Consider the following 27,226-nt stretch of genomic DNA (forward strand, 5'->3'; position numbering starts at 1 on the left):
GCATGATCTTAATCTTCCACACAGGGAGTGGGAATTTCAAATGGGGTCCCATGAATAGTTGACTCCATTTGAAATCTACGCCCCATGTGTGGGAGATTTTAAAAAGGCCACATCTTCTGCATCTGCTGATATACTGCCCAACACTCCTTGTTGCTGTATGCAGGTGGAGTAATCCGAGCAGGGGTGTATGGATTTCAACTGGAATAGCCCATTTATGATATCATCAAGCACAATTTTATCATATCGCGGAAACATTTAAATGATTTTAATGGCAATTTTCAGCAACACCTGTTACAATGTGACACTTCAAAACGCACGCAAGTTGAACCCGATTGACACCAGATTCATTTTGCTTGGTCCCATGCTTGCCATTCCGTTTACAGGGCCAATCGACTGTTGGAGCACAAAAAGGCTAACTGTACATGTACTGGTCTATGAGCACTGTAACATGCTAAGTCAACGGTATCAGATACTGTAAAACCTTGTCTACAAGCATATATATGCCTCTAAACGGGTTTTTTTTAATGCAAGAGACGAGAGGCAGAAACTCTCCACAAAAACATTATTTGGAGTTTGAACAACTATATTACTGATATAGGCGACTGTACAAACACGTATTATTGTAAGACCAATCTATTGTAATGTGTTTGTGGAGGGTATTTGCCTTTCGTCTCTTTCGTCAAAAAATACCTCGTTTAGAGGCATATATGCTTGTAGACGGTATTCCTGAAATGTCTGATCAGACTGCACATGTACTGCGATCAGATTTTTATAGGTAACAGCACTAAATTTCTGAAATGTCCAATGCATTTGGCTTTGTACATAATTATTGCAGTTGTCATGGTCCAGTGAACATGTGAATGATTAGAAAAACTCATAACCTTTTTCTGTTCCATGCAGTTGACATGTGTTTCTCATTGGTGGTATAAATGGAATGATATTAAATTATAAATATCATTCCATATACTGGCAATGAGGCAAGTTACAGGGCTTGGCAACAATTTACTCACCCCTGTCTCTGCTTCGGTCTCTGTCTCTTCGGTCCTTGCGATCCCTATCCTTGTCGTCTCTGTCTTCTTTGTCCTTTTCCTTTGCCTTGCTTTCCTCCTCCTGTTGCTTGAGTCCTGCCTGAATCCTCTCCTGCTCTTGCTGTTGAGAGACAACATACTGTATTCAATATTCTGACATGGTACTAGTGTACAAACAAAATTATGCGTAATTTAAGGGATCTGGAATGAGCGTTTTGAGCGTTTCGACAGTATTTTTTATGGAACATGAGAGCACCTCAGACGTATCGAATTGCATTCTGAATACGAAGCATGTCTTTCTGATATCAAATAATTTTCATTTTTTGAAAATCACGATATAATTCAAATTTTATGACATGTCGAATTTAGGGTCATATCGACGATAATACGACACATACGACAGTCGATAACAGGCCTAAATACCTTGAATTAGTAAAATCAGAAAAACTACCAAAACCATCATTCTGGCTTCAAACCAAATTGTCAAAGCACTGTAGTAGCACAATTACAGGACTTCAGCACCTGATCTAACCTATGGTCATTTACAAGTGCACACTTTTCAATTTGGTGACGGATGCTATTTTTGTGTTCATAACATACAACTAAATTCTTAATTTACCTGGCAAAACTGCACCGGTTACAATGTATTCATATCTAATAATGAAAGTACGCCACAGCTTACCTGTCTCTTTTTGATTTCTTCTTTCTTCTGCTCCAAAAAAGCAGCAGGAATGCCCGCTATGTTCTCCTGGGCACTTGTGAGAAGATCCCATAGCTGATGCATAAAGCTGAATGCATTTTTAGCATTGAGGAAGCCTGTCAGGTTGATCTGCATTGTCTTTGGATCAGGGTTCTGTGAAAGGCAGGGTTTTGGGCAGGCCACAAAGAAAAATATAAGAGCATTAGTGGTCTTGACTTTGGTTGTGTGGTACTCTACTGCTGCCAGGCTCTATGAATCATTTAATACAGGTACAAATATGGAATAAAATATGTGCTCAAACCAAGCGTTCTATACTATACGGAACTTGCATAGTATGCACTGATTACACACAGCTTGCATGAACAACTGCAATTATTAGCATGGTGACAAACTAACATTAGACTGGCTAGCATTTACTGATTCTAGTAACACCTTTCCAGCATCAGTATGCATTTGAAATGATTCAGAAAGTCTAGCAACAAAGAGAAAGTGAGTATTATTATTATATTTTAAAATATACTGAATTACAAAGGGCCCTTTGAATGCTGCTTTATCAACATTTGGTTAAGGGGGTACTACACCCCTCGATAAATTTGTGGCTTTTTTTGCATTTTTCTCCAAAACTAATAACACAGTGGTAACAAAAGTTACATATATTATAGGGGCAGGGAATCCAATTAATACACTGAAATTTCAGTGACCCAAGACAAGTGGTTCGTTATTTATGATAAAAAATAAGGTACCGCTAGGATGTACCTCATTTCCTATCATATATACCAAACCGCTCGTCTTGAGTCACTGAAATTTCAGTGTAGTAATTGGATTCCTTGCCCCAATAATATACATAACTTTTGTTATCAGTGTGTTATTATTTTTTGTGATACATGCAAAAATAATTACAAATTTACCACAGGGGTGTAGTACCCCCTTAACACAACCAACAAGACAAATTTGTTTGATGATCAAATTTCCTGATTAGTACTTACTGAAGTCTTGCCTAAATTCATATACCGTATTAGTTCCAATAAGCGCCCAGGGCGCTTAACAAAGTCATTTTGGGTGGGCTCTTATTTTTTACCTTGTTTACCTATTTTTTTCGAAGGGGCGTTTATTAGAGACAAATTTATGTATGTTATAAAGGGTTCTGAGACATTCTAATAGCTTTTCTGATGCAGAAAATGTATTGCAAGCTTACGCAGGACTTGGTAGTCCTGCAGCAGTTTCACTGTATCGACATCTATCTGTCACTTCAACATGAATGGCACCCTTTAGCAAATTGAAAATACTCTGGGTATTGGGACATGAGCGCTTATTGGAACGAATACGGTACATGTAGTAGTCATGTCTGTAACTATGCATCCTAACACGTCGTAATCTAATTCATATTAACAAAGTAATGGGTGCAGCCAGAGTCAAAAGTACGTTCATTATAGTACTGCCGCTGCCTTCAGAAAGCAAGCAAACTGCAGATATTGTGCTTCAAATCTATAATTGCAAATTAAAAAGTATTTTTCCTTTTTTCTACAAGATATTGAAGTGATCACATCATTGTTGGGCAGGAAAAAACCTCCCATGTGCTTGTGGCCCCTGAACATTTTAAAAACAAAAACTGTCAACAGGTTACATATGAGGCTTTGCTTTAAACATGTTCAGGGGTAAATAACATGTAGGAGGTTTTTCCTGCCCAATGATTGGCTTTGGTCAATGTTGTTATCAAACTTTAGGGACAAAGAACTTCTAGATTTCAGCATCATTTGTTATGCCCTCACTTGTAATGAAAGTTTTACAATTTCACCTACATGTACATTTTCAAATTGTGATACTTTTTGTTAAGTTAATACTGAAAATGAACGGAAATTTTTCAAGGAGTATACAAAATCTATACATGCCCAATATTTATTTATGTATTCACCCATTCAACTAAATGAGCTTTTACCAGAGTACCAACTTCACATGTGTGCTAGTACTTGCTTGAATTTCTGTCACTATGCTGTACACATAACTGTGACAAAATCTATTCTAATGTTGCCAGAATATATAACCTGGTATGGACAGCAATCAATTCAAAGCTATAATTCCTCAAATCAAATATCAAACAAACACAATATGCAGTACACAGTTGAGAAATACTTTGTGGTTTAGATTTTATTGCATGCAATATAATTCAGAAAGTGCTCAGTTTTGGATAAGTCAAAGGCATAGCTGCTTATTAAGGCCAAATAAAATAAAAAACATGTTTCACATCCGGGTTTTTGAAAAAAAGGAGGAAGAGGGGGCTTTTTATTTTTTATCGCAAAATCGGTGTAAATACCCCAAAATACCAATAATTAGAGCTGTTTTAGCGTTCACAAATAATGCCTGGAAAAAGGAGGAGGCCTCTTTTTATTTGTTGTTCTGAAAGATAGGCCCCTCTAATTATCACAAAACGTTTTAGAAGTGTTTGTTGTATTTTAGCAAGGCTATAGAAAGCACCTCTACTTCCTAGACATATTTTTTGAAAAGTTATAACTGAATTTCAAAAAATAAAAATATAATTGAAGAAACCTCAAAAAAGGAAGAGGGAGGGGACATGAAACATGTTTATTTTTTTATTTGGCCTTATCTTTGACTTCAGGTTCTACAGTATGTGGCACAACTAAATCCACATTTTCTGTAAGCACCACTTCAAACTTCTTCCTCAACTTGAAACATTTTTAAAGTAACTTGGCCTGATCATCTATTAAAATGGTAATGTGGGCTTTTCATTTGTTGATCGATTTTGTTATCCAATATCAACTCCTTGTGACACTGGTACACAGGGCATAATTTAGTTGGTACCACATAGCAGTTTACTACTCAATCTTGGCAAAATGCTATGCAATTTCATTTGCATACAAAAGAATACAACAGCTACACACATTTTCATCAATGTCTGCTTTTGCTATACAAATGGCCAACACTAAATTATGCCCTGTTGGTACACAAAATTGTGAATCTCTCAGGATCCTATTCTGCTGATTTTGATCGAGTTACAAATTGAATTCTTGACCTTGGGTATAAATGGTTCTCCACATTGTTAGCACCAATAATAAATCAAAATCTGCAGCCAGTTTCACAAAGATCTTGATTGCAAGTGCCGAAATCCATCATGTTAGTTTCCAAACCAATCACAGCTCTAGGCCAAGATTCAGAGCGGATTAAATTTAGTTCTAGATCTATAGTCTGTATGACTTCCTCAAGGCAGTAAAGTATAATTAAACTTTGTGGTTTTCCTCAAAAACTGCTTTCTTTTTTTTTATTATAAAATCAAGTGTGATGAAAATGTCCATGCCAGTTGGACTAACACCCATTTTCAGTCTAGGCAATAATTGGTCCGCTTTCTAATAAATTCCAGCCATACATGTTACAAATGCTTTCCAGGATTTTAAGAACTTGTGATGGATTTGAAAAAGATAACTACCTAGCCATACATTATGTGAAAATAGATACCATAAGGTCATTGAGGATAGTCAAAATCTGAAGTGTAGCTGGCAAAGTATAAACCAACCGTGTGTACTGCAATGATACAAACCATTAATGATGATGCAATTGATGAAGCCTAGCTTTAGGACAAGATTAAAGCATGAGAGAAGAAGGCCAACACGGCCTACCCTGCATCCAGGAAATCCCCGTTATGTGTGTACCTGACGATGAGTGTGCGCTAGCGTTCGGCATCTTTCTCTCCTGAGCGAGGTCGCTAACACCTGTCTTATCATGTGGGCATCATCTTTTGATGTTGACTGAGAGAATATATTACTAACATCTGAACGTAAAAGACAGACGGCAAAAATGAGTGGTTTGTTCCACTTGAATGAACCAGAATAACAAAATTGTACTAGTTTTGGCGAACATTAACAATAATATGGGTTATTTTCCAGTAAAATCTGTGATGTCCAGTTAATTGCTTAAATGAAATTATCTAATTTTGTGGTAGTCGGTTGAATGCAAAACAGATCTATTTTTTTCCTTCTAGATAATACATAACAAAAACATCAGATATGTTTCGAGCATGCAAGCCAAAAATGTTTTATTTACAGAAAGTTTAGTTTTCAGTTTATTTCTAGATAAAATGCTTCTACAATATGTCCACATTAGCACACATTTCTTCAGCAGTTGAAGTAGACACTGTGCATATTCACCATGTCAGTTCTGTCTAGCGCATTTTGAACTAAATATATCATGTTCCAGAGCTGTGGTGAAACAAGGCAAATGCATATTTATCAGGAATTATGTGCAATTATCAGTGAACAATATCAGGTTTTCACATGTATACAGGATCCTTTACAGCACCGAACAATATCATACCACAAGGATCACTGATAAATTAGCACATACTTCCAATCAGAGGTACAGTATCTCTTGCAAGGCTACTTCTTTTTTTAAACTGATAACAATGAATATAAATACTTGCATGAATTGAAGAATGAACACATTAAAAGAAGACTCACTCACTATCGATGTAGTCACAGATACTGGAAATCAAGAAGAAGCAATTAATTTGTACTCACCAGTCTTGACTTGAGTCAGGCCTAGAAAAAATGTTGTTTTGTCAGGAAGATAAACCAAATTGTAAACAAAGAACTAGAAATATTTCCCATCAGTTTTTATGTACTTCTCTTTATAGGAGAGACAACCTGCCCCACCAACAAAATTTCCTTGGAAAGTGCTTCCTGATTTAGACATTTTATTCCAGGCCTGACTTTGAGTGGCTTGTTTCTAGGCCAATTTCCATATTAACACCTACCTTTAAAATCCGACATTAAAGTTTGTTCGGCTTAAAATAAGGTCCCAACTCACGGTTGTGTAAATTCACATAAGCGTGCACCAGTTACGCATTACGCAACACACAACTAGCATATATAGAATGGTGTGCACACAGCTGGGCGCAGTGCTTAATGGATCTTATTTGTTTGCCTTATATAGGCCGAACAAACTAATGACCTACCTCTCAACTTTCAGTTGGGAACAATGGCAAGACATATTGAGAATGTTGTGGACCTATTTATACTTCTTTGGTAGACAATAGTTCAATTAGTTTTGCTTTTGTTCAGTCAACTGTGTGTCTGAACTGTAAAAAATAAATGCTTCATATCCATCTACTACTGATTTCCATCCTAACACCTACCTTCAAAGGTCAATAAACAAACAATGATGACCTGCCTTTCAACTTTGGCACACAGATGGGAACAATAGCATGACACATTGAGAATGTTGGCCTTCCTCTCCAATTGTTCTTTTCAGGAAAGCCAGTTTTGAGAAGTTCAATAAATGACAGTCCATAGTATTTTGACATACATATTATCTTTCTCATGTTTTGCTTTTGTTCAGTCAACTATGTGTCTAAATTCAACAAACCTACTTTGACATTTTGATTTTGTACTTTTACCATATTCGCCGAGGCTGAGGTTCGCAGTATACGTACAAAGAACATGTTGTACCCGAATTGAAGCAAGGTGCAACCGAAACATATTTTTCACTACAGCCATCATTTCCAACTGTTGAGAAATCTTATCATTTATTTGGTCACATGTCTAACTCAGGTGTCACACTTCTAGCTACCTCGAACTCAAATCAAACATTTCCCACAAAATTGCACTATGCAACAAAAAATCAATTCTTGCCGTACCTCTGGAATGTTTTGCCATCCACCCTCTGTAAACTTATATCAGTGCATGCATGTTGCGATTGCCATGCAATTCTCCTACTGATAGCACTATATCTATAAGCATGCCACAAACCTTTGTGTTGCACATGCCTCTACAACACGATATATCCTGTGCTTTGTCTTTTGTTGACAATTGAATTCTTTGGTTTCCCATAGCATATATGTGACATAAAGATTGAAACCATTGCCAGGTGCTATTTGAAGTTCTTCAGGGTTGCAAATTCAGCAAGAATCAGAAAATTGATTCTCGCATTTTTTATTGCATTGCAAGTGCTGTCACCAGAATATCAACCTGCCTCTGTAGCTTGCAAATTTCACTGCATTCTATTGAAAAGGTGTAATTTTGAAACTGCCCAGTTCAGTACCCAGTCAATCTAAACTGAGCTCAAAAAGAAACTTATAATTTTTCACAAGGTCATATCTTGAAATCCTGTCTATCAAATTCTACCAAAATTACACACAGGTTTACTTCAATACTCTACTTTTAACACATGTCAGTAACCACACAGTTATCCAACTGACACAACAGCAAAATGCACTGACATGGAACAGCTTCCTGGAACACATTCACAGCCCAGCCCTGTTTCATGAAAAAAGTGTATGAAAAGCAGAAAGCAGCACCGTTTTATCATCTGTGCAAGGATCTTGTGTGCATTCTCACAGATTTTTTGTGCTGGGTGCCAAATGTTGGGCTGTGAAAGTGGAGGAAGTCAGGAAGCTGTCCCATGACAGTGCATTTTGCTGTTGTGTCAGTTGGATAACTGCTTGGTTACTGACATGTGTTTTGAGTAGAGTATTAAAGTAATCCTGTGTGTAATTTTGGTTCATTTTGATTGACAGTATTTTAAGATCGATGACCTTGTGATTCACGCGTTGTAAAAAAAATATAAGTTTCTTTTTGAGCTCAGTTTATATAAGCCAACATCATGTATGAATGAAGTTCATTTTCCTATTGACCTGTGTTTAAAATTGCCTCTAAATAACGGTGACCTTGGCCTGCGTTGGTTACAAGGTTTACCCATTGGGTGTTGTGAAGTACTTATAATATCATACCGAGGACCATTCCACAATTTTGATACAAAAGTAAAGTAACGTGAGTACCAACACAGTATTTATCATATCAAGGTCTATTTGGGTCCTGTCATTAGAATTCATGACTTGTTTCTTGTGTCCTGTACAAGAATGAAGAAAAACTGTTGAAGAAAAAGTGTTGGTTCGGCCTACGTGTGTTACCTACTTTTGTCTCTAAACAGTGGAATGGCTCCTCTCCACCTTACCATCTATAAGGCACGTTAAAGTTGATTCCGGGTTTACCGCCCCCCCCCCCACCCGCGTCACTTTTTGGAAACCAAAAATACCCGCGTCAAATTTTCAAAAATAATTCATTATTTTCAAAGTATCAGTGTTTTCACCAGTTTTAGCAATTGCAATTGGAAACATATATTTTTGTTTGTAAAACATATAACTTGGAAGCAAAACCAGGCTCTTTTCTAACTTTTCTAGTCTCTACCTTTTGTGAAAATTTCTTCGTAGCATTTATTTCCATTTTGCTTTAAATCAACATGCATTTTAGGTCAATAATGAAATCTGATGAAATAATGAAAAAGTCACCTCACCAACCTGGAAAAAAAGTGACGATAAACACGGAATTGACTTTCATGGGCCTTAAACCTTTCAGACTATGCGACTGATCAGCTTCCATGCACTACAAACAGACTGGATAGTTACCTTCTCCTTCCTGTACTATGTACTAACACATGCTTAGCAACTTACCATACACATGCACTGCAACTCATTCATACCATTCCCATATATACTTATGTTGTACTTAACACAGTGTTGCCTTCAGTAATGCACTTTGTTGTTACTCACCGGCACTGGCAGATATATACTGCCTCACTTGGTAAGTTGGGAACAGACTGGTTCACAATATCTACCTACCAAACAGGGCATATTTTAGTTGGCACATATCGCATAGCATTTTCAGTGTTCAAGTGATAGGTTCGTAAACTTGTGGATCTTTTTTGCAAAAACCCTAAACAACCTACACATTGTGTATATATAGACGAGTAGTGTTTTGCTATGCGATACAAGCTAAAATATGCCCTGCTACCAAATGTAATGGGGATGTTGTTCAGGCGACGAAAAAAACCACACCTTTTCGGGCGGAACGACTATTCAAGTAGGGTCGGTCGGGATTTATTTTTTCTCTTTTTTTTTCTGAAGGCTAAAATATCACCTAAAGCTTGAAAATTTTGCGAAAATTTGATAAAACAAATTTTGAAAATGTTTTTTTCCCAAAAATTTTCTGTCAAAATCAATCAATTTTGGCACAAAAACGGCTGATTTTACATGATTTTAGCAGAAAGTAAAAAAAAAACCCATAAAAATTCTCCCAAAACACAAACTCTGGTTTGTTTGGGCCCATATAACGTTTGTTTGTTCTTAGTGGCCTTACTTGTATATTTGGAATGGATTAGGGAGCAGACCCATTTAAAAACACTTGCCTCCCATGTAAAAAGGTAGTTATTTGCAAATATTGTCAGTTTAGTGAGCAGGACAGAGAATATTTTACCTCATAGTAGGCCAGGCTGATGTCATGCGGGCAATTTTTTGTTGTGACAGATGCAGGGGCTTACTTTCTGCCAGCATCTTATGCAGTGGCAAAAATTTCTACAGCTGCAGAAAAACATCGCATAAAGGAGAACAAAGCTATTCACTAAAAGTCACTGCAGAGAACTGAAAAAAAAAGCGACTGTCTGTCACAACTGAGAATCGCCCGCAAAGACATCGGACTATATCTCGGCCATAACAGGGTGACATATGACAGCTTTGATCCAGAGAAGATTTATAAGCAGTCCAATGATACAACTGAAACATCCGGGTACTTGAGAAGCAGTCTAGTAATCACAGAGTTAAACACAATTGCTCACTGTTGATTTCCGTTCCAAAGAGGCGATTTTCAAACACTCAAAATATATCCAAAACTTGGGTCGATAAGCGTTTTGAGATGATCCCTGAAAAGAACATTGGTACCCTGTTCAAATGAGCTCTTTTTTGTTACTATCGACCCACATTTGAATGAGGAATAAAAGTCTGAAAGTACAAGAAATCGGTATACTAAAAGTAAAAATTTCAATTTAATGGACACATTTTCGTATGTCGCGTATTTCAAAGTACAACACGAACGCACGACCATGGATACAATAATGAAAATATTAACCAATCATGAGTGAGTTGGCAAGGTTTGATTCACTTCCGCGTTACGCACACGCGGGCGTTCATTACACAGTGTACGCTGATAATCATCAAGCTTTTGACAGCTGTATTCATTCAATTGAAATATCTAGTAGACTGGTTCTCAAGTACCCGGATGTTTCAGTTGTATCATGGGACTGCTTATAAATCTTCTCTGGCTTTGATCTACCTACCTTAGCAAATCAAGGATATTATATACTTACTATGTCTTGTCCGTTCTTCTTCTCAATCAACAGACACTTGAGAGATTACAATTTGTTATGCCAACGCTAACTTATACGCACATGCCAGTTTAATCAATTCAAAATCACTCTACTGTCACTCATTGGAATAAACTGGCTTTCAAGTATAAGTTAGCTTACAATGAAAATGGCAAACAACAGGCAATCGTATTTCAAAGGATAAAATGTGGGCAGGCGAAAATACTGATAAACCAATCAAAAGACCGTAATGGAACTACCAACCAATCAGGAATGAGTTGAATCACACACAGTGTGTGAGCTTTTATCACACTGTGTTCATTCAATTGCCATTCTGACTGTTGGCGTAACAAGTCTCCTAACCTCTCAATTGCCATAGACATCTGTACAACAACCTTTTCTGTGCTGGGAGAGAAGATGGGCTCTATTCTGAGGCAGGAATTTTCACAGAAGTAATTTTTGCATCATTTATTTTGTTATTTTGTTAGTCAAAAATGGGTATTGTGGGTTTAATAGTTGGTTAAAACATTTTGGGCCTACTCACATCAATAAATGCTGCAAAACTTTCCTGCTATACATATAACTGTCAATTGGGTGGAACAGAATTGTGTCCTGAAACAAGTCCTAGGGTGCAATTTTGTTGCAGCTCAAGAAATTTCTCATAACAAAATTTTGCGAGAATCAATAGATTCTTAGAATCAATTGACTCTCATCTATATGTTGTTTACTAACATTTTACACAAATTAATTCTGATTCTCATAAACAATTTCAGGAGTATCATTGTGAGAATTGCATGCATGAGTCCTTTACTTACCACTTCATTTACAACTTCTTATCCTTACCATTTCTGCACAATGGCCAGGACACAATGGGTTAGCCCAGAAAAAATATCAACAACCCCTTGTATGAAAAGCATGTCTGGAATTAGCGTTCTGTTGGGATTAAATAGATTTTAATTTTTGTCCTATAAATTATGCAAATTGAGGAGAAAATTACACATGCTTTTCATACTAGCAATAAAACAGTAACAGATGCAAATTGTAAAACTCTGGAACAGTTGCAGCACATTTCTGGACTATCCCATTATGGCTTTGTCTCCATTCTCACCTGTTTAAGGAGAGCAGCGGCCCATTTCACAAAGACTTGAGATCAATCATGTGTTTGATTTATCACCTCTAAACCCAATCAAATCAAACAACAGATTAACCAAATTGTGTGAAACAGGCCCCGATCTTTCAACATCCAGTCACACAGTCCGCTCTTATTCCTCCTACCTATAAGCCTTCCAAGAGATACACCACCTCTGGATTACATAAGAACTTAAAAAACAAAACCATCGAGGGTACCCCACGATATCTTTACCTCTTCTTCGTCAAGCTGATTACAGATGAATTCGATGAGCACGTCATCTTCGACTCCGAGCATCTCGGTGACTTTTGTGGTTATCCATGGTCGCAGAGTATCGAGATTTACTCTGCTCATGCACACCTGTTGAAAATTGAAGAAAAAGTGGCATCAAGTTATTTTGTGTGAACTGTTTCAAGCTATCCCATACTTTCATTGTAAATTTCATAGCACAGTTGAAGAAGCACTTTGTGATCTACAGCCTCATGACACTACTTACTTAGCACAGGAAAGTTGAGATTTTTATACCATCAGTAACCTAGGACTACATGTTTGCCATTCTTGCAGATTTGGCCGTTTGACAAAGGCATTGTCTAGTTTATTTACTGTCTGTACATACATAGAAATTGCAAAACAAATGTTATTTTATGGCGTACTGAAACACATTTATGCATAACTTGCAAATTTAAAGACCCGCAGCAACTGAAAATGTGGAAACTTTTTTTTATTGATATCTATTGAACCATACTGCCGTACTGGTATTGGTACACTAGGCTACAAAGAGGATACGCCTCAACTTCAAAAAAGTAGGGTGCAAGTTGAATGACACAAATTAGTAATTTATTTTAGAAGTCAGGGATGTAAGTAAGGCAGAAGAAAAAAAACTGAAAATTGGGAAAAAGCGTGTAAATTTGGGATAAAAAGCCCCAAAGCAGGCTGAAAATAAAAGAAATTGCGTAAATATGGACTACAAAAAAACCTGAATTCTGTAAAAATCCTGAAAACTTACATCACTGAGAAGTGCTTAAGCCCTTGAAACTTCACATGAATTTGCACTTAATCTGTGCTTTATTGAGCTGACTTCTATCATGCTTGGAAAAACAGTGGCATGATGGACAATTATAAACACAATTTTTCACAAGGTTCACAGTCGCAAATAATAAAGGAGACAGCAGAAAAAGTGATTCCGCCCGCCACCGCCAGGGAATTGAACGCAGGACCTTAGGTTTACAGCTGGTTGAAATTCAAACCTATTCTATCATGCTATTAAATGAATGAATCACACGATACATGTCAAATGTTTATAAAGCAAAGCAAATACATTCTACATCATTTTACCTTTTTTTCCAACACAGGAGCAAATTTTAAAGTCTTGAGCAGCTTCTTCTGTTTGTTTACAAACCTATTGTCCTGGTCTGCACTGGTTCCCTGTAACAACACAAGAAAGCATACACCTTTCACTATACATTAGGCAATGGGCATAGTCTTACATGATGTACCACACATGTATGGAACAGTGAAAGTGCTGAAAATCACAGGAAGACATCTACATATACATGGATACTTGTGCTTACACTTTTGGCACTGTTTGTCCGGCACGCTTTCTACAGTGTGGGGGTTTGGAATTCCGAAAATAGGTAAAAAGGATGGGGGTTAAAATAGGCCTACACTGTGCATTTCTTTACCTCCGTATAAAATCAATAATTCATGCTGGGAGCCAAGTAACATTTCGTCTGCTTAGTGCAGATTGGTATTTTATTTTACTTGAGAGCATAATAGAAATACATAAAAGGCGAATAAGGCGCCATGATGGAAGGTCAGGTTGCAAAGGTTATTGTAACTTCAAATACTACTTGTATTTCACACCTTGCCTCTCACATATTTCCTTCATATTATTGACAGCAAGTCCTAATTTTGACTTTGCTATTGCAAAATGTATTTCATATCAAACTTTCTTTGAAAAAACATATCACTGGTGCCTGATGGGAATACCCGTCGGCCATTACATGAAACTGGATCGTTTTCGCCTGGTTTGTGCCCAGATGTATTGGGGCGCGCTATACTCTCATTGAACAGGCAAAGTTTGCAAAACTAACAATGTTGTTATTTTCCAATATCAATTAACATGATTATGAATGATCCAAGGGGTCGAACATGAATTATTCATAACGGATCGATAACTGGCCTCACTTTCTAGCTAGTAAACCAGCGGAATTTTTCATAGGTTTTGCGTTGCTAATAGAACAACCGTGAATTTAGTGTCACCCCCTTGTCTAAAGTTATTTCCTCTTATCCATCGTCGGTTTCAGTGGCCTGGACTGAGATAAGCTGAGCTGAGGAGAAAATTTCAATCAACAACATCATCATTCACACTGTGCACTAGACTGCGGAACTCAGTCCTCAATGATAGTCAAGTCATTTATCTTTTGGTCGTTATATGACTATCGTTTGAGGACTGAGTTGTTATATATTTTCCGAGGAGCAATTATTTCAGACAATAGCTGGGGATTAGTGCATAGTGGGGCAGAGGTTATCTGTTGAATCCTTTTATGATCACTGAAGCATAGTCATGTCTGCCAAGGACACTCGGCACAAATTGAAAGACCATGTCAACCAGGTGGATGTCAGTTCATAAGAGCAATGTCGGGGATTAGGCGCGTGAAAGTCGATTGCGAGTTTATCGTCCCCCGCCCGCGTCACTTTTTGGACACCAAAAACACCCCGTCAAATTTTCAAAATGCCAAAATAATTCATTATTTTCAAAGTACCGTATCAGTGTTTTCACCAGTTTTAGCAATTGGAAACATATATTTTTGTTTGTAAAACATATTAAATTTCTAACTTGGAACCAAAACCAGGCTCTTTTCTAACTTTTCTAGTCCCTACCCATATAAAAACATGTTTATAAATAACATGTATGAGTGTGGCTTTAAATCAACACGCACTTTAGGTCAATAATGAAATCTGATGAAATAATGAAAAATGAAAAAGTCACCTCACCAACCTGGGGACAAAAAGGGAAGATAAACTTGGAATTGACTTTCATGGGCCTTATAGATCACATTTTTTCAATCGATGGGGAGAGATGAGGTCCCACCAGGTCCGACCGAGTCTCCTACACAGGTTACGCTCCCTGTGGAGGGGCAGAACCAAACTGGCTGATGTGGAGACTAAGCCAGTTTGCGTCGGTCTGATACTCGTCTATCCTCTTGACCATGCGCAGATCTGGCTGGTCAGGAAGATATTTAATATCCCGAATTTATAATGCCTACCAGTTCCACCGTATAACCGATTTGCTAGAGAATATTTGTTACCATGTTTAAGGGGTGGGGTATGAGCGTTTGGACAGTATTTATTTTGGGACATTAGAGCACATCAGACATATCGAATTGCATTCTGAATACGAAGAATGTCATTCTGATATCAAATAATTTTGATTTTTGAAATTAGCAATTTAATACACATTTTATGGCAAATCATTAAAATTGATATTTTTGATATTTAAGAGTACTTGAAGTAAACTTAAAGTGTATGTAGGTGGGATGAAAAGCCGACGATCAATTAAAAATTTTGACCTTTAGTATTGAAGATATGGATTTTTTTCCCAAAACACCAAAAAAATTAGGTCTTTTGGGGAAAAAATCCATATATCTTCAATATGAAAGGTCAAAATTTTCAATTGACCGTCGGCTTTTCCTACCTGCTACATACACTTTAAGAATATATCATTAGTTTTATATAATTTACTTCGAGGACTGTTATATATCAAAAATTTGTCATAAAACTTGTATTATATTGTGATTTAAAAAAAATGAAAATTATTTGATATCAGAAAGACATGCTTTGTATTCAGAATGCAATCGATAGGTCTGAGGTGCTCTCATGTCCCACAAAAAATACTGTCGAAAACATAATAAACGCTCATTTTGGATCCCTTAATAAATTCGTAAATAAAATGTGGCCAAATGTATATTTGTGTACCGTACACAGTGTGTGGATCCACTCTTCTACGGACTTGGCTACTAAGCATGTCGGGAAGGATATGGCGGTATGCTGACCATATGTAGACTGGGCAGATGATGTCCCATCAATTGCCTACGACCATCCATGACGACCGTGTGTGCGATCATGTGTGACAGGCAATTCCCGATAATAATAGAGGTTCCCTGTGTCAACTCTCGACAAAAGAATGCATGCATGTCAAAGGTCATACGACACCAATTTGGTGTTTGTTATGGGCGTAAACCACCAAATAACTTCTCCATTGAAAAGCACGTAGAAATCAACTTTTTTTTAAAGCGGCGTTTTCTACCAGGCGTGACAATGTTTTTCACTTTTAACGTCATCCCTGTATTAATTAAGGACTGAAATTTCATTTTAGCTTCAATTTTGGGGAACTTTACAAATTCAGTTTTTTATCAAAAAAATGTTGAAAAGCGACGCCGCTATTTCAACGCCAAAACTAGCATTAAAACTTGTTCCTTTAGCAGTAATTCGGACAGGGCCTACTTTTCTTGTGAAATCGAATTATATAATTTCATATCTATTTTAGTCATTAATAGGTTAGCATCTTTCATTTAAATCAGAACATGCCAACCTCATGAAGAACATGGTCCCTAAGGACACCACATTGTCTCCAGTAGCCATATACTTTTAACGGAACTCATCACCATTGCACCTTTCGGCGCAGTGATTTGGTGTCATGCGCCTTATGTTCCTAGAAATTTAGTCTCCACGGCAGCCAGTTTGGTTCCGCTCCCTCCACACAAACAGTCTGCCAATGGCCACTTATAACGCCGTTTCTGATTGGCTACGGCTACGCTACCCGTGTGTAGCTGTAGAGCTGTACATACGGGAACTTGATTGACCTCAGTCAGGTGGCGAGATGGCGGGTCAAAATCGACAAGCGGCTAGGGGACGCAGGGGTAACCTTGTCAATCAATGGTTATTCTATTGTCCACCAATAGTTAAGCTTATGACATCACCAATACGTTTATATCCATGATCAATCCAATCGATAGGCAATTATCCCCAGAGGACCACTGTGCGGAATTGACCAAGTTTAACGTGTGCGCATAAATCTTCATGGATTAAAAGTTAAATAATTATAAAAGATTACATTTTGAAATGAAATAATAATTTGTAATAATAATGAAAAATCATCACAATCTTTACTAATAAAATAATAAGCGGTCTCTATCTGTGTATCTGTCTGTCTGTCCGCTATGCGTTCCGCCGCATCGAGCGAAATTTCGGATATGGATAGGTGACGGGAAAAGCAAGTTAACCGGTGGTTTTGAAGGGCCCCTCGAGGTCAAAGGTCATCTAGGGGAAAATACCCCAACTGGATAGCAAAAGCAGCAGCAAGTGGATACAAAGATGTGTAATGGGCAACTCTGGACAAGTTTCATTCAGCTTTTGGCTGTTTGCCCAATTTGAAATGCACTGTAATGTCTACCCATAATGCATTGCTGCAAAGCTACAGGTGCACTAGCATTAAGAAAATAATGAGCTCTGTGTGTTCGATGGCAATGCGTTTCTCCGCGCTCGACGCATCATTCCGATATTTCGGACATAGATGGGTACCGGGCGTGCGCTGTTTACCGGGTAGTTTTAAAGGTCATCGGAGGTCAAGGTCAACGGTCACAGATTTCAAACTTTGTCCGATCAGGCCCAAACTTGGTGGGTGGGATCCTTGATAGGAGGGAAATATATGTCCAAAATAAAAGCGAGGTCAACCGAGGTCAAAGGTCATTACGGAGGGGTCAAATTGCAAACTTTGTCCGATGGGGCTCAAACTTGGTGGGTGGGATCCTTGATCGAGGGAATATATGCCCGAAATGAAATCGAGGTCAACGGAGGTCAAAGATCATTACGGAGGGGTCAAATTTCAGACTTTGTCCGATCGGGCTCAAACTTGGTGGGTGGGATCCTTGATACGAGGGGAATATATGACCGAAATAAAATCGAGGTCAACCGAGGTCAAAGGTCATTACGGAGGGTCAAATTTCAAACTTTGTCCGATCAAGCTCAAATTTGGTGGATGGAATCCTTGATACGAGGGGAATATATGCGCGAAATAACGTTGAGGTCAGCCGAGGTCAACGGTCATTACTGAGGGGTCAAATTTCAAACTTTGTCCGATGGGGCTCAAACTTGGTGGGTGGGATCCTTGATACGAGGGGAATATATGCCCGAAATGAAATCGAGGTCAACGGAGGTCAAAGGTCATGACGGAGGGGTCAAATTTCAGACTTTGTCCGATCGGGCTCAAACTTGGTGGGTGGGATCCTTGATACGAGGGGAATATATGACCGAAATCAAATCGAGGTCAACCGAGGTCAAAGGTCATTACAGAGGGGTCAAATTTCAAACTTTGTCCGATCAAGCTCAAATTTGGTGGATGGAATCCTTGATACGAGGGAATATATGCGCGAAATAAAGTTGAGGTCAACCGAGGTCAAAGGTCATTACGGAGGGGTCAAATTTCAAACTTTGTCCGATGGGGCTCAAACTTGGTGGGTGGAATCCTTGATACGAGGGGAATGTATGCCCGAAATAAAATCGAGGTCAACCGAGGTCAAAGGTCATTACGGAGGGGTCAAATTTCAAACTTTGCCCGATCGGGCTCAAACTTGGTGGGTGGAATCCTTGGTATGAGGGGAGCATGAAAAACATTATATGGAGGTCATCCAAGGTCAAAGGTCAAAGGTCATGGATTTCAAACTTTGTCTAATCGGGCTCAAACTTCATCATCTGAGTTCAAAGGTCATCTGCGGTCAAAAAGTATCTCTATCATCATCTGGGGTCAAAAAGTATCTCTATCATGCAGATGGTGCCTTTATTATAGCTACAGGGCTATTACAGCAGCAGGTGCACTAGTGTTATAAATCTATCTACTATACTAAAATAACCAGCGAAGTGTGTGTGTCTGTGTGTCTGTCTGTCCGGCTATGCGTTTCGCCGCGCTAAGACGCATCGATCCGATATTTCGGATATGGATAGGTATCGGAAAAAGCATGTTGACCGCGTGGTTTTCGAGGTCATCGGAGGTCAAGGTCAAAGGTCAAAATTTCAAACTTTGTCCGATCGGGCTCAAACTTGGTGAGTGGAATCCTTGGTAAGAGGGGAATAAATGCACAAAATAAAATCCGAGGTCACCCGAGGTCAAAGGTCATTACGGAGGGTTCGAATTTCAAACTTTGTCCGATCGGGCTCAAACTTGGTGGGTGGAATCCTTGATACCAGGGGAATATATGCGAAATAAAATGCGAGGTCAACCGAGGTCAAAGGTCATTACGGAGGGTTCAAATTTCAAACTTTGTCCGATCTGGCTCAAACTTGGTGGGTGGAATCCCTGATACCAGGGGAATATATGCGTGAAATAAAATCAGAGGTCAACCGAGGTCACAGGTCATTACGGAGGGTTCAAATTTCAAACTTTGTCCGATCGGGCTCAAACTTGGTGGGTGGAATCCTTGATATGAGGGGAACACGTAAAAATATAATCGAGGGCATCTGAGGTCAAAGGTCATACAGGGGCTTGCATTTTAAACTTCACCTGATTTCGGGTAAAACTTGGTGAAAGTAATTTTCCATATTACGGGAGCGTGAAGAAAATCAAACCGAGGTCACTCGAGGGCAAAGGTCATATGGGGTCAGTATGCCCAACTGGGAAGTGGTAGAAAGAATCCTCAATATGAGGAGAACGTGTCAAAAAGTCATCAGAGGTCAAATAGCATTGCCATCAGTTACTCTCACAGCAACGGGTGACCTAGTACTACTAAAATAATAGCCGTTGTCTGTCTGTCTGTCCGTCTGTCCGGCTATGCGTTCCGCCGCGCTTCGACGCATCGTTCCGATATTTCACACATAGATGGGTACCGGACATGCGCTGTTTACCGGGTAGTTTCGAAGGTCATCGGAGGTCAAGGTCAAAGGTCAAATTTTCAAACTTTGTCCGATCGGGCCCAAACTTGGTGGGTGGGATCCTTGATACGAGGGGAATATATGCCCAAAATAAAATCGAGGTCGACCGAGGTCAAAGGTCATTACGGAGGGGTCAAATTTCAAACTTTGTCCAATCTGGCTCAAACTTGGTGGGTCGAAACCTTCGTATGGGGGAGCATGAAAAACATTATATGGAGGTCATCCGAGGTTAAAAGTCAAAGGTCATGGATTTCAAACTTTGTCCTATCGGGCTCAAACTTGGTGGGTGGAATCCTTAGTATGAGGGAGCATGAAAAAATTACATTAAGGTCATGCATGAGGCCCACAAAATCCACGGGACAGCGGGACCGGCAAGCAGTCCCAGAAAAGAAATTAACAGCTGCAGAAAAATTTTTAAGCCAAAAAAAAAAAAAAAAAAAAATAATGAAAAAAAAAAAAAAAAAAAAAATCGCAAAAATTGTAAGTTTCAAACTCTCAAACTCAACTTCAAGATTTATTATTTATTGTTTTCCACCTTATTATATGCCTCTTTGTCCATTTTCCCTTCCGTTCCCTATCTCCATGTTCAATTTCAGTCATTATTATCCATAAAATAAACTCAGTAAGCGTCGTGGCCGTCGTCAGCGACTTCGGTGCTCATTAAAATTCTGCAAGGACAACGTTAGTCTTTTGTACAGTCTTTGTGAGCCTACTCGCCTTACGTGCTCCAAGTACCGGATTGACACAATACGATGCATGCGGAAGAGACCAGTATTAAATGACAGACACCCAACACGCTATTTTTAGACATAATTATCTTGCTTAATTTAATTATTGTTTCAGGGTCGCGCTAGGCTGCGTTTTTGCGTCCCGGACCCACCAAAACCCGAATCTCACGCATGAATATTGCAAAAGCAGTGAGTTATTAAATCCCGCCGTCACGCAACAAAAATTCCACATGTTGTTTTCTATATCCAGGTTTCATAAAACTAGGCTCAAAAGTTTCCTCAACTTGCATTATGCACATCATTTTGAAGCAACTGAACACCTGAAATACCAAATTATGGCCTAATTTACTTCAATAATTAATATTATGCACAGTAATACTGCTTTGTGAGTGAAAATTTTGACAGCAAAACAGCTGTGATATCGCGAAAATACTGGCGAGATCTCTGGCTATGGCTGCCATTGTTTACTGGCAAATACCGACAATAGAGGGCAGTATTAAAAGTATTATTGGGCAGGCAGTGGCGGGCAGGAAATATTAGGTAATTATACTAATTTGATTGAAATAAAAAAAGAAAAATAAAAAAAAAAAGAAAAGAAAGAAAAAAAAAGAAAGAAAGAAGAAAAGAAAAGGAAGAAAGAAGAAAAGAAAAGAAAAAAAGGAAAAAAAAAAAGAAAAGAAAAAGAAAAAAAGAAAAAAAAAAGAAAGAAAAAAAGAAAGAAAAAAAAAAGAAAAGGAATGAAAAGAAAGGAGAAAAAGAAAGTAAAGAAAGAAAAAAAGAATGAAAGAACAGACAAAAAAATACAATAATATTTAATAAACCCCCTGCTCCCCCAAAAAATAGTATGGTATCACACAAATAGATTGAATTGGCTAGACAATAGTTGGGACCCCGATATTTCTTTAGGGACCCCCATTTTGCATTTTCTGTTAGCTCGGGGTCCCAAAGGGATTCGGGGTCCTTGATTGTTTGGTATGAGTTTCAGTATGAAAATGGTATTCCCAGCATCAAGAAATATTTCTCATTTTGTTTCTACTTTAGTATAAACTTTTAAGTCCTTTTAAAAGAAAAAAAGGGTTTTATTGTCAAGCTATTTTACGAACGAGGCAATGCTGACTCGTGAAGCGAAGCAAACGTAAACACAGCCGGAAGGCATGCTGTCAGTGTCATATTATATTGTCACGGATCGAATGATTGATCACGTACCAAGGTGAGTGAATGATTTCATTTATTTATCTATCATTTTCTGGATATTACTGAACTTGATTCCATCAAATAACAACTTTCAAACTGGCCGTATTCAACAATATTCAACGATTGGACCGGGCCTGTATGCATTGGTATGGCTGGCATGGCTGCAGAATTTTGCAGAAACTCATGAAGAAATCAGATGCAAATGATAAATAGTTTTGTTGTAGTATGATTTATTATTTTCAAAAATGGTCCAAAACTAGGCCCAGATCGCACCAGAGAGCATCAAAATACCTTTGGCTTCCAGGGCCCTAAGGCGGGCCCTGGACCCCAACCGATGGGGACTTGGCGCTTCTGGCGCTCGTGATGTGCGCTTCACGCACATATTTGACAGAAAATATTTGCCATTACAATTTAAGGTCCCAGAAAGAGTCAACATTTTTTGGGGCCCTGGTCATGCGAGGTCAAAGGTCATCTTGGGTCAAAATTTCAAACTTCGCCCAATTTGGCTAAAAGTATTCTCCATATCACGGGAGCATTAACAAAATCGAACCGAGGTCACTCAAGGTCAAAGGTCGTATGGGGTCAAATGTTAGAGTATGCCCAATTGGGCTTAAACATGGTAAAAAAAATCATTGATAATGATAATAATAATAACTTTTATGTTAAATCATTGACCATTATAAAGCTACCAAGTATTCTACATTTTAATGTGAAGGTCTGAAAGGCCATCCCGGCAAACACAAAACACTTTTGGGTTTTGGTTTTGGTAAAAACGTTTTAATAACATTAAATGTCGGGTTAAATAAAGGTCATGAAAACATTTTAAAACGTTTTGTATGGAAACACACTACAATTTTAAATGTTTTCAAAATGTTATTGAAAAATATTTTCTGCAAACATTTGTTGCCAAATATTTTGTCACCACATAAATAATGGTATGTTTGTGAATATTTGCAGTAAGTTTAATATCAAAAAATGTTTTTGAATGTAATGAAAAAGTTTTATTCCCTTTATATATCCCGACATTTAAACATTTTCTGGCAACCTTTTCTCACTTTTGGCGAATGATGTCGAAAACTCGAAAACATTTTGTGTTTGCTGGGATAATTGAACATAATTCAAAATTGAATAACACAATATATAAATAATAACAAAAATAATATAGCAAAACTATAATACTAATAAATATGTATTAGGCCTGTACTCAATCCTATTTGTATTAACAATTTGAGACTATTAAAATGCTTAGTTTTAACCAAATTTAAAAAAAACACAAAGCGCATTTTAATATAACATTTTTCTGCTAAATTGAATTGGTATTTGTATTCAAGTTAGCCCTACATTTTATGACAAGCTATTATAGTCATGCTGTTCGTGCGGATATTTATAATGTATAACGTTTATACGAATTCATATTTAGGCCTATGATAATGATAAAAAAATTGTTTTAATTTCTTTAATAAAAAAAATCTTATACAATATTATCATTATTATTTTTTTTTTTTCGTAATCACAAAGAATACTAAGTCATGACAACTTGTTGTTGAGTGCTGAATCCAGGTACCTGGCTGAATCACCTAAAGTAAAGTATTAATGTGTCGCCGCCGTAGCTTAATTCCATGATCTTGATCCTACATGTACTTTTATCGATATACATCGATCACTTATCGGATTAAGTATTGAACACAATAGATGAAGTATTTGATTGACAAGGTTACCCCTGCGTCCCCTAGCCGCTTGTAAAATCGCTCATGAATAATTAAGTAGCCGTCTAGCCGATCGGCCAATTGAAAGCTTTGTTTGACGTCAAGCTGGATGGCGTCGTCAGAAAACCGTTAGCCAATCAAAAGGACCAGTTCGTCATCATTGGCAGACTGTTTGTGTGGAGGGAGCGTAACCAAACTGGCTGCGAAGGAGACTACTCGAAATTTAGTACCTTACGGTGAATACGGTCTATGTCTAACTGTGCACATACATTTCTGCCACGTTATAAACATGATCATCATGATCGTATTTTATTTGCAAGATTAACGTGATTATTTATCCAATCAATGAATACTTTCACACTCCATACAACCTGTAACTTATAATCATCATAATAAAATATAAAAGATAGTTAGGACGGGTATATTAAACCGAGATTTGAACAAAACAATTTATTGTTTCTCACCCGAAAAAATCCAGCATCCGCCATTGTTGCAGAAGCACACAGCAGAATTGCGAAGTCTACAAGAACACAGAACACTTCGCCCACAATGCCCTTCGCCTACACGCCATTTCGCCTATACGCCATTTCGCCTAGGTGCCATCTCGCCCCCTAATTAGCTATAGCGGCAATGCAACGCAATGGCATTGTGGATGTATACGATCGATGCGCACAGGATGTGTGCGTATTCAGACCGTACTTAATTTCAATGATGTATTCATTAAATCGCCCCAATTGAATGACAAGCGAATCAAGCCTGCCGATACGTCTACTGTTTAAGGCCATATAAAATTAATATTTTGGTTCTCGTCCAGAGGATTTTCATGAATTGATGAGGGAGGGAGGTGTTTTTTTTGTGTTTTTTTTTCAATGTAAAATCAGCACTGTCAGCCCGGACTGTCAGTAGTTTTCGGTATTTTCCAACAGTGCTCGAGGAAACGATGAGGCACTTTTTTTTTTCAAATGTGAGATTCTGAGGGAATAAGTGCGGCTTATTATTATTATTATTATTATTATTAAACCCCCTAGATTACCCCCGGGAGATTACCACAAAAAGACTTGGAAGTGATCCTTGTTCTCTAATCAACTTATTTATATGTATGAAAAATTCATCAATCATTCCAAAGTCTAAAATAATTAAAAAATCTTTTAAAAAAATAAAAAATCTGACAAATCCCAGAAATTGAGGAGGGACGGGACGAGAACCAAAACATTAATTTTATACGGCCTAATATTACAATACCATGAATATTAATACAGGGCGATGTGACTTCATAAGGGCAATGTCGGGGATTATAGGACACAATCGATGGGGAGAGATGAGGTCCGACCAGGTCCGACCGAGTCTCCTACACAGGTTACGCTCCCTGTGGAGGGGCGGAGCCAAACTGGCTGATGTGGAGACTAAGCCAGTTTGCGTCGGTCTGATACTTGTCTTTGACCATGCGCAGATCTGGCTGGTCAGGAAGATATTTAATATCCCGAATTTATAATATGCCTACCAGTTCCATCTATAACCGATTTGCTAGAGAATATTTGTTACCATGTTTAATAAATTCGTATTAATCGTATAATAAAATGTGGCCAAATGTATATTTGTGTACATAGTGTGTGGATCCACTCTTCTACGGACTTGGCTACTAAGCATGTCGGAAAGGATATGGCGGTATGCTGACCTGGGTCAATATGTTCTGGGCAGATGAGGTCCGACCAATTGCCTACGACCTTGTGTGCGATCATGTGTAACAGGCAATTCCCGATAATAATAGAGATTCCCTGATTAATACCACATCCTCACTTCATGTAAGCAATCGATTGAATCATTGAATGTTTTCTGCATGTCGACAGTCGATGGCGTATGGGCAGTACTTGCCATGGCCCAGGCGGCGAGTGGCATGATAGAGCCGGCAACTTGTGAAACCGCCCGGCCGTATGGCATTTTCCATATACTCGGTTAGTTTTGTGGGGTTCATTATCGAACCCCAATGGTTTTACCTTATATTCATACTGCAGTTACTGTCCGTTTTCACATAATACACAGTGCTCTTTCCCATTGACGCGTGACCTCTACAAATAGCCTACGTTAAAAGTATGGGGATATGCCTAGTTAACGTCGCTGTGTGAAAAATAACCGGCCAATATTAAAAGTACTCTTCTAAAGTTCTAGAAAATATAGTTTTGTAACATGTCCTAAATTTTTAGCTAATTTAGATGTTTGGAAATATGCGTACTTTGGTGTTTTAGTTAATGTTATAGGTAATAGTACATTGCCTAGTTAACGTCGCTGTGTGAAAAATAACCGACCAATATTAAAAGTACTCTTCTAAAATTCTAGACAATATAGTTTTGTAACATGTCCTAAATTTTTAGCTAATTTAGATGTTTGGAAATACCGTAAACGTTCGCCTAATGGCGCTTTTGGATTCTTAGAAATGTGAGAGCGCCATGCTTGTAAAATCTCAACAGCATTAAGGATACGTGTATGTTAAATTGAGCAACCTGGACATAATGCCTCAGAAAATAATATCGTGACATGACCCAATACTTTAGGTCACTAGGTTAGTTGCTAGAGCAGCAAATGTTTTGGGGTTTCTTCAGGTATTCTTTCTCTGCCATTGGACTTAATTTGTAAATCGATTCATACGTTATACCTCATTTTGGTAAATCTTTTTATAACATTGTAATTTCTTCATATTTTTTTAATATTCTTCAGTTCAAAATTACACCCTTCTATTGTCTGACCCGTTAGCTCAGTCGGTAGAGGGTACGCCTTGAATGGCGAATGGTACTTGTTCGAATCTTGATTTCTGCCCCCACTTTTATGTGAAGAAGGGTCAAGAAATTTTTGGATTTTGTCCCCATTTTACGAACGAATATTGTGAATTTTTTTAAATTTAATTTTAATTTTCTTATTTTTTTTAGATAAATAGGCACTGCGAACAAACGGCAACAAAAACCGCTGACAAAATTTGCTCCACCTGCTACCTATCAATGCGTGATATATTCCACTACATTTAACAGTTAAATGACCTTTGAAAATTAGAACGACCTCAATGTTTCAAATTGTGTAACTACATTACTTTATTCATTTATGCATTATAAATGATCAGCTATTTTTTCTTTTCTTAAAAGGATCGAACCCAAGTAGATCAGACCATTGATCATATAACTATCAGACCACGAAGTAGTTACGTAACTCCGTGATGGTATCGGAACCAAGCACTGTTTGTATGGCGATCATTACGATCACGCTATTTTGGTATGCCTTTTTTGTGTACTGATTGTTTCGATCGTGGTTCATTACTTAAGCGCGTGATCCCGTTGACATAGTAACATTTCGTAACTTCGATACCGGGCTTCGATACTGAATAGTTGTTGAGTGCACATAATATGGAAAGCCATTGGGGTATTGTGTGCCTTCCAAAGCGCCTTATAACATGTTCTCATTGTGTTGTGGAATCCTAGCCAGTATTCAATGATAGCTAAAGAGGCCTTGCGTTTATCGATTGGCTCCAAACAAAGGATTTGAACCGGTTTCTTCCCCGTAATCATGGCGCAGTGCAGTCCATTCAATCAAATGTTGTCATCAACCTATTTGATCGTAGTGCATTTTGTTATGTGTGTGAGACGAACTGTCGCGGTAGATGCAATCATGCTTTTGTTGAATGCATTTGA

General features: G+C 38.0%; 1 protein-coding gene across 2 annotated transcripts in view; it reads right to left on the reverse strand.

Moving 5' to 3' along the window:
• LOC140157316 (serine/arginine repetitive matrix protein 1-like) overlaps positions 1-24,046 on the reverse strand; it is a 36,070-nt gene extending 12,024 nt beyond the window's left edge. For both annotated transcript variants that reach the window (XR_011859665.1, XM_072180460.1), the window contains exons 1-5: positions 24,017-24,046; positions 13,334-13,423; positions 12,233-12,358; positions 1,711-1,881; positions 1,011-1,149 (exon numbers count right to left, since the gene is read on the reverse strand). Coding sequence is in view for 1 of the 2 variants with exons in the window: in XM_072180460.1 (XP_072036561.1) it covers positions 1,011-1,149; positions 1,711-1,881; positions 12,233-12,358; positions 13,334-13,423; positions 24,017-24,040 (550 nt within the window). In the remaining variant the exon portion in view is untranslated. The remainder of the gene's footprint in view (positions 1-1,010; positions 1,150-1,710; positions 1,882-12,232; positions 12,359-13,333; positions 13,424-24,016) is intronic.
• Positions 24,047-27,226: the final 3,180 nt, after the last annotated feature.

This window comes from Amphiura filiformis, chromosome 7, assembly GCF_039555335.1.
Source record: "Amphiura filiformis chromosome 7, Afil_fr2py, whole genome shotgun sequence".
In the NCBI taxonomy this organism is placed as follows: Eukaryota; Metazoa; Echinodermata; class Ophiuroidea; order Amphilepidida; family Amphiuridae; genus Amphiura; species Amphiura filiformis.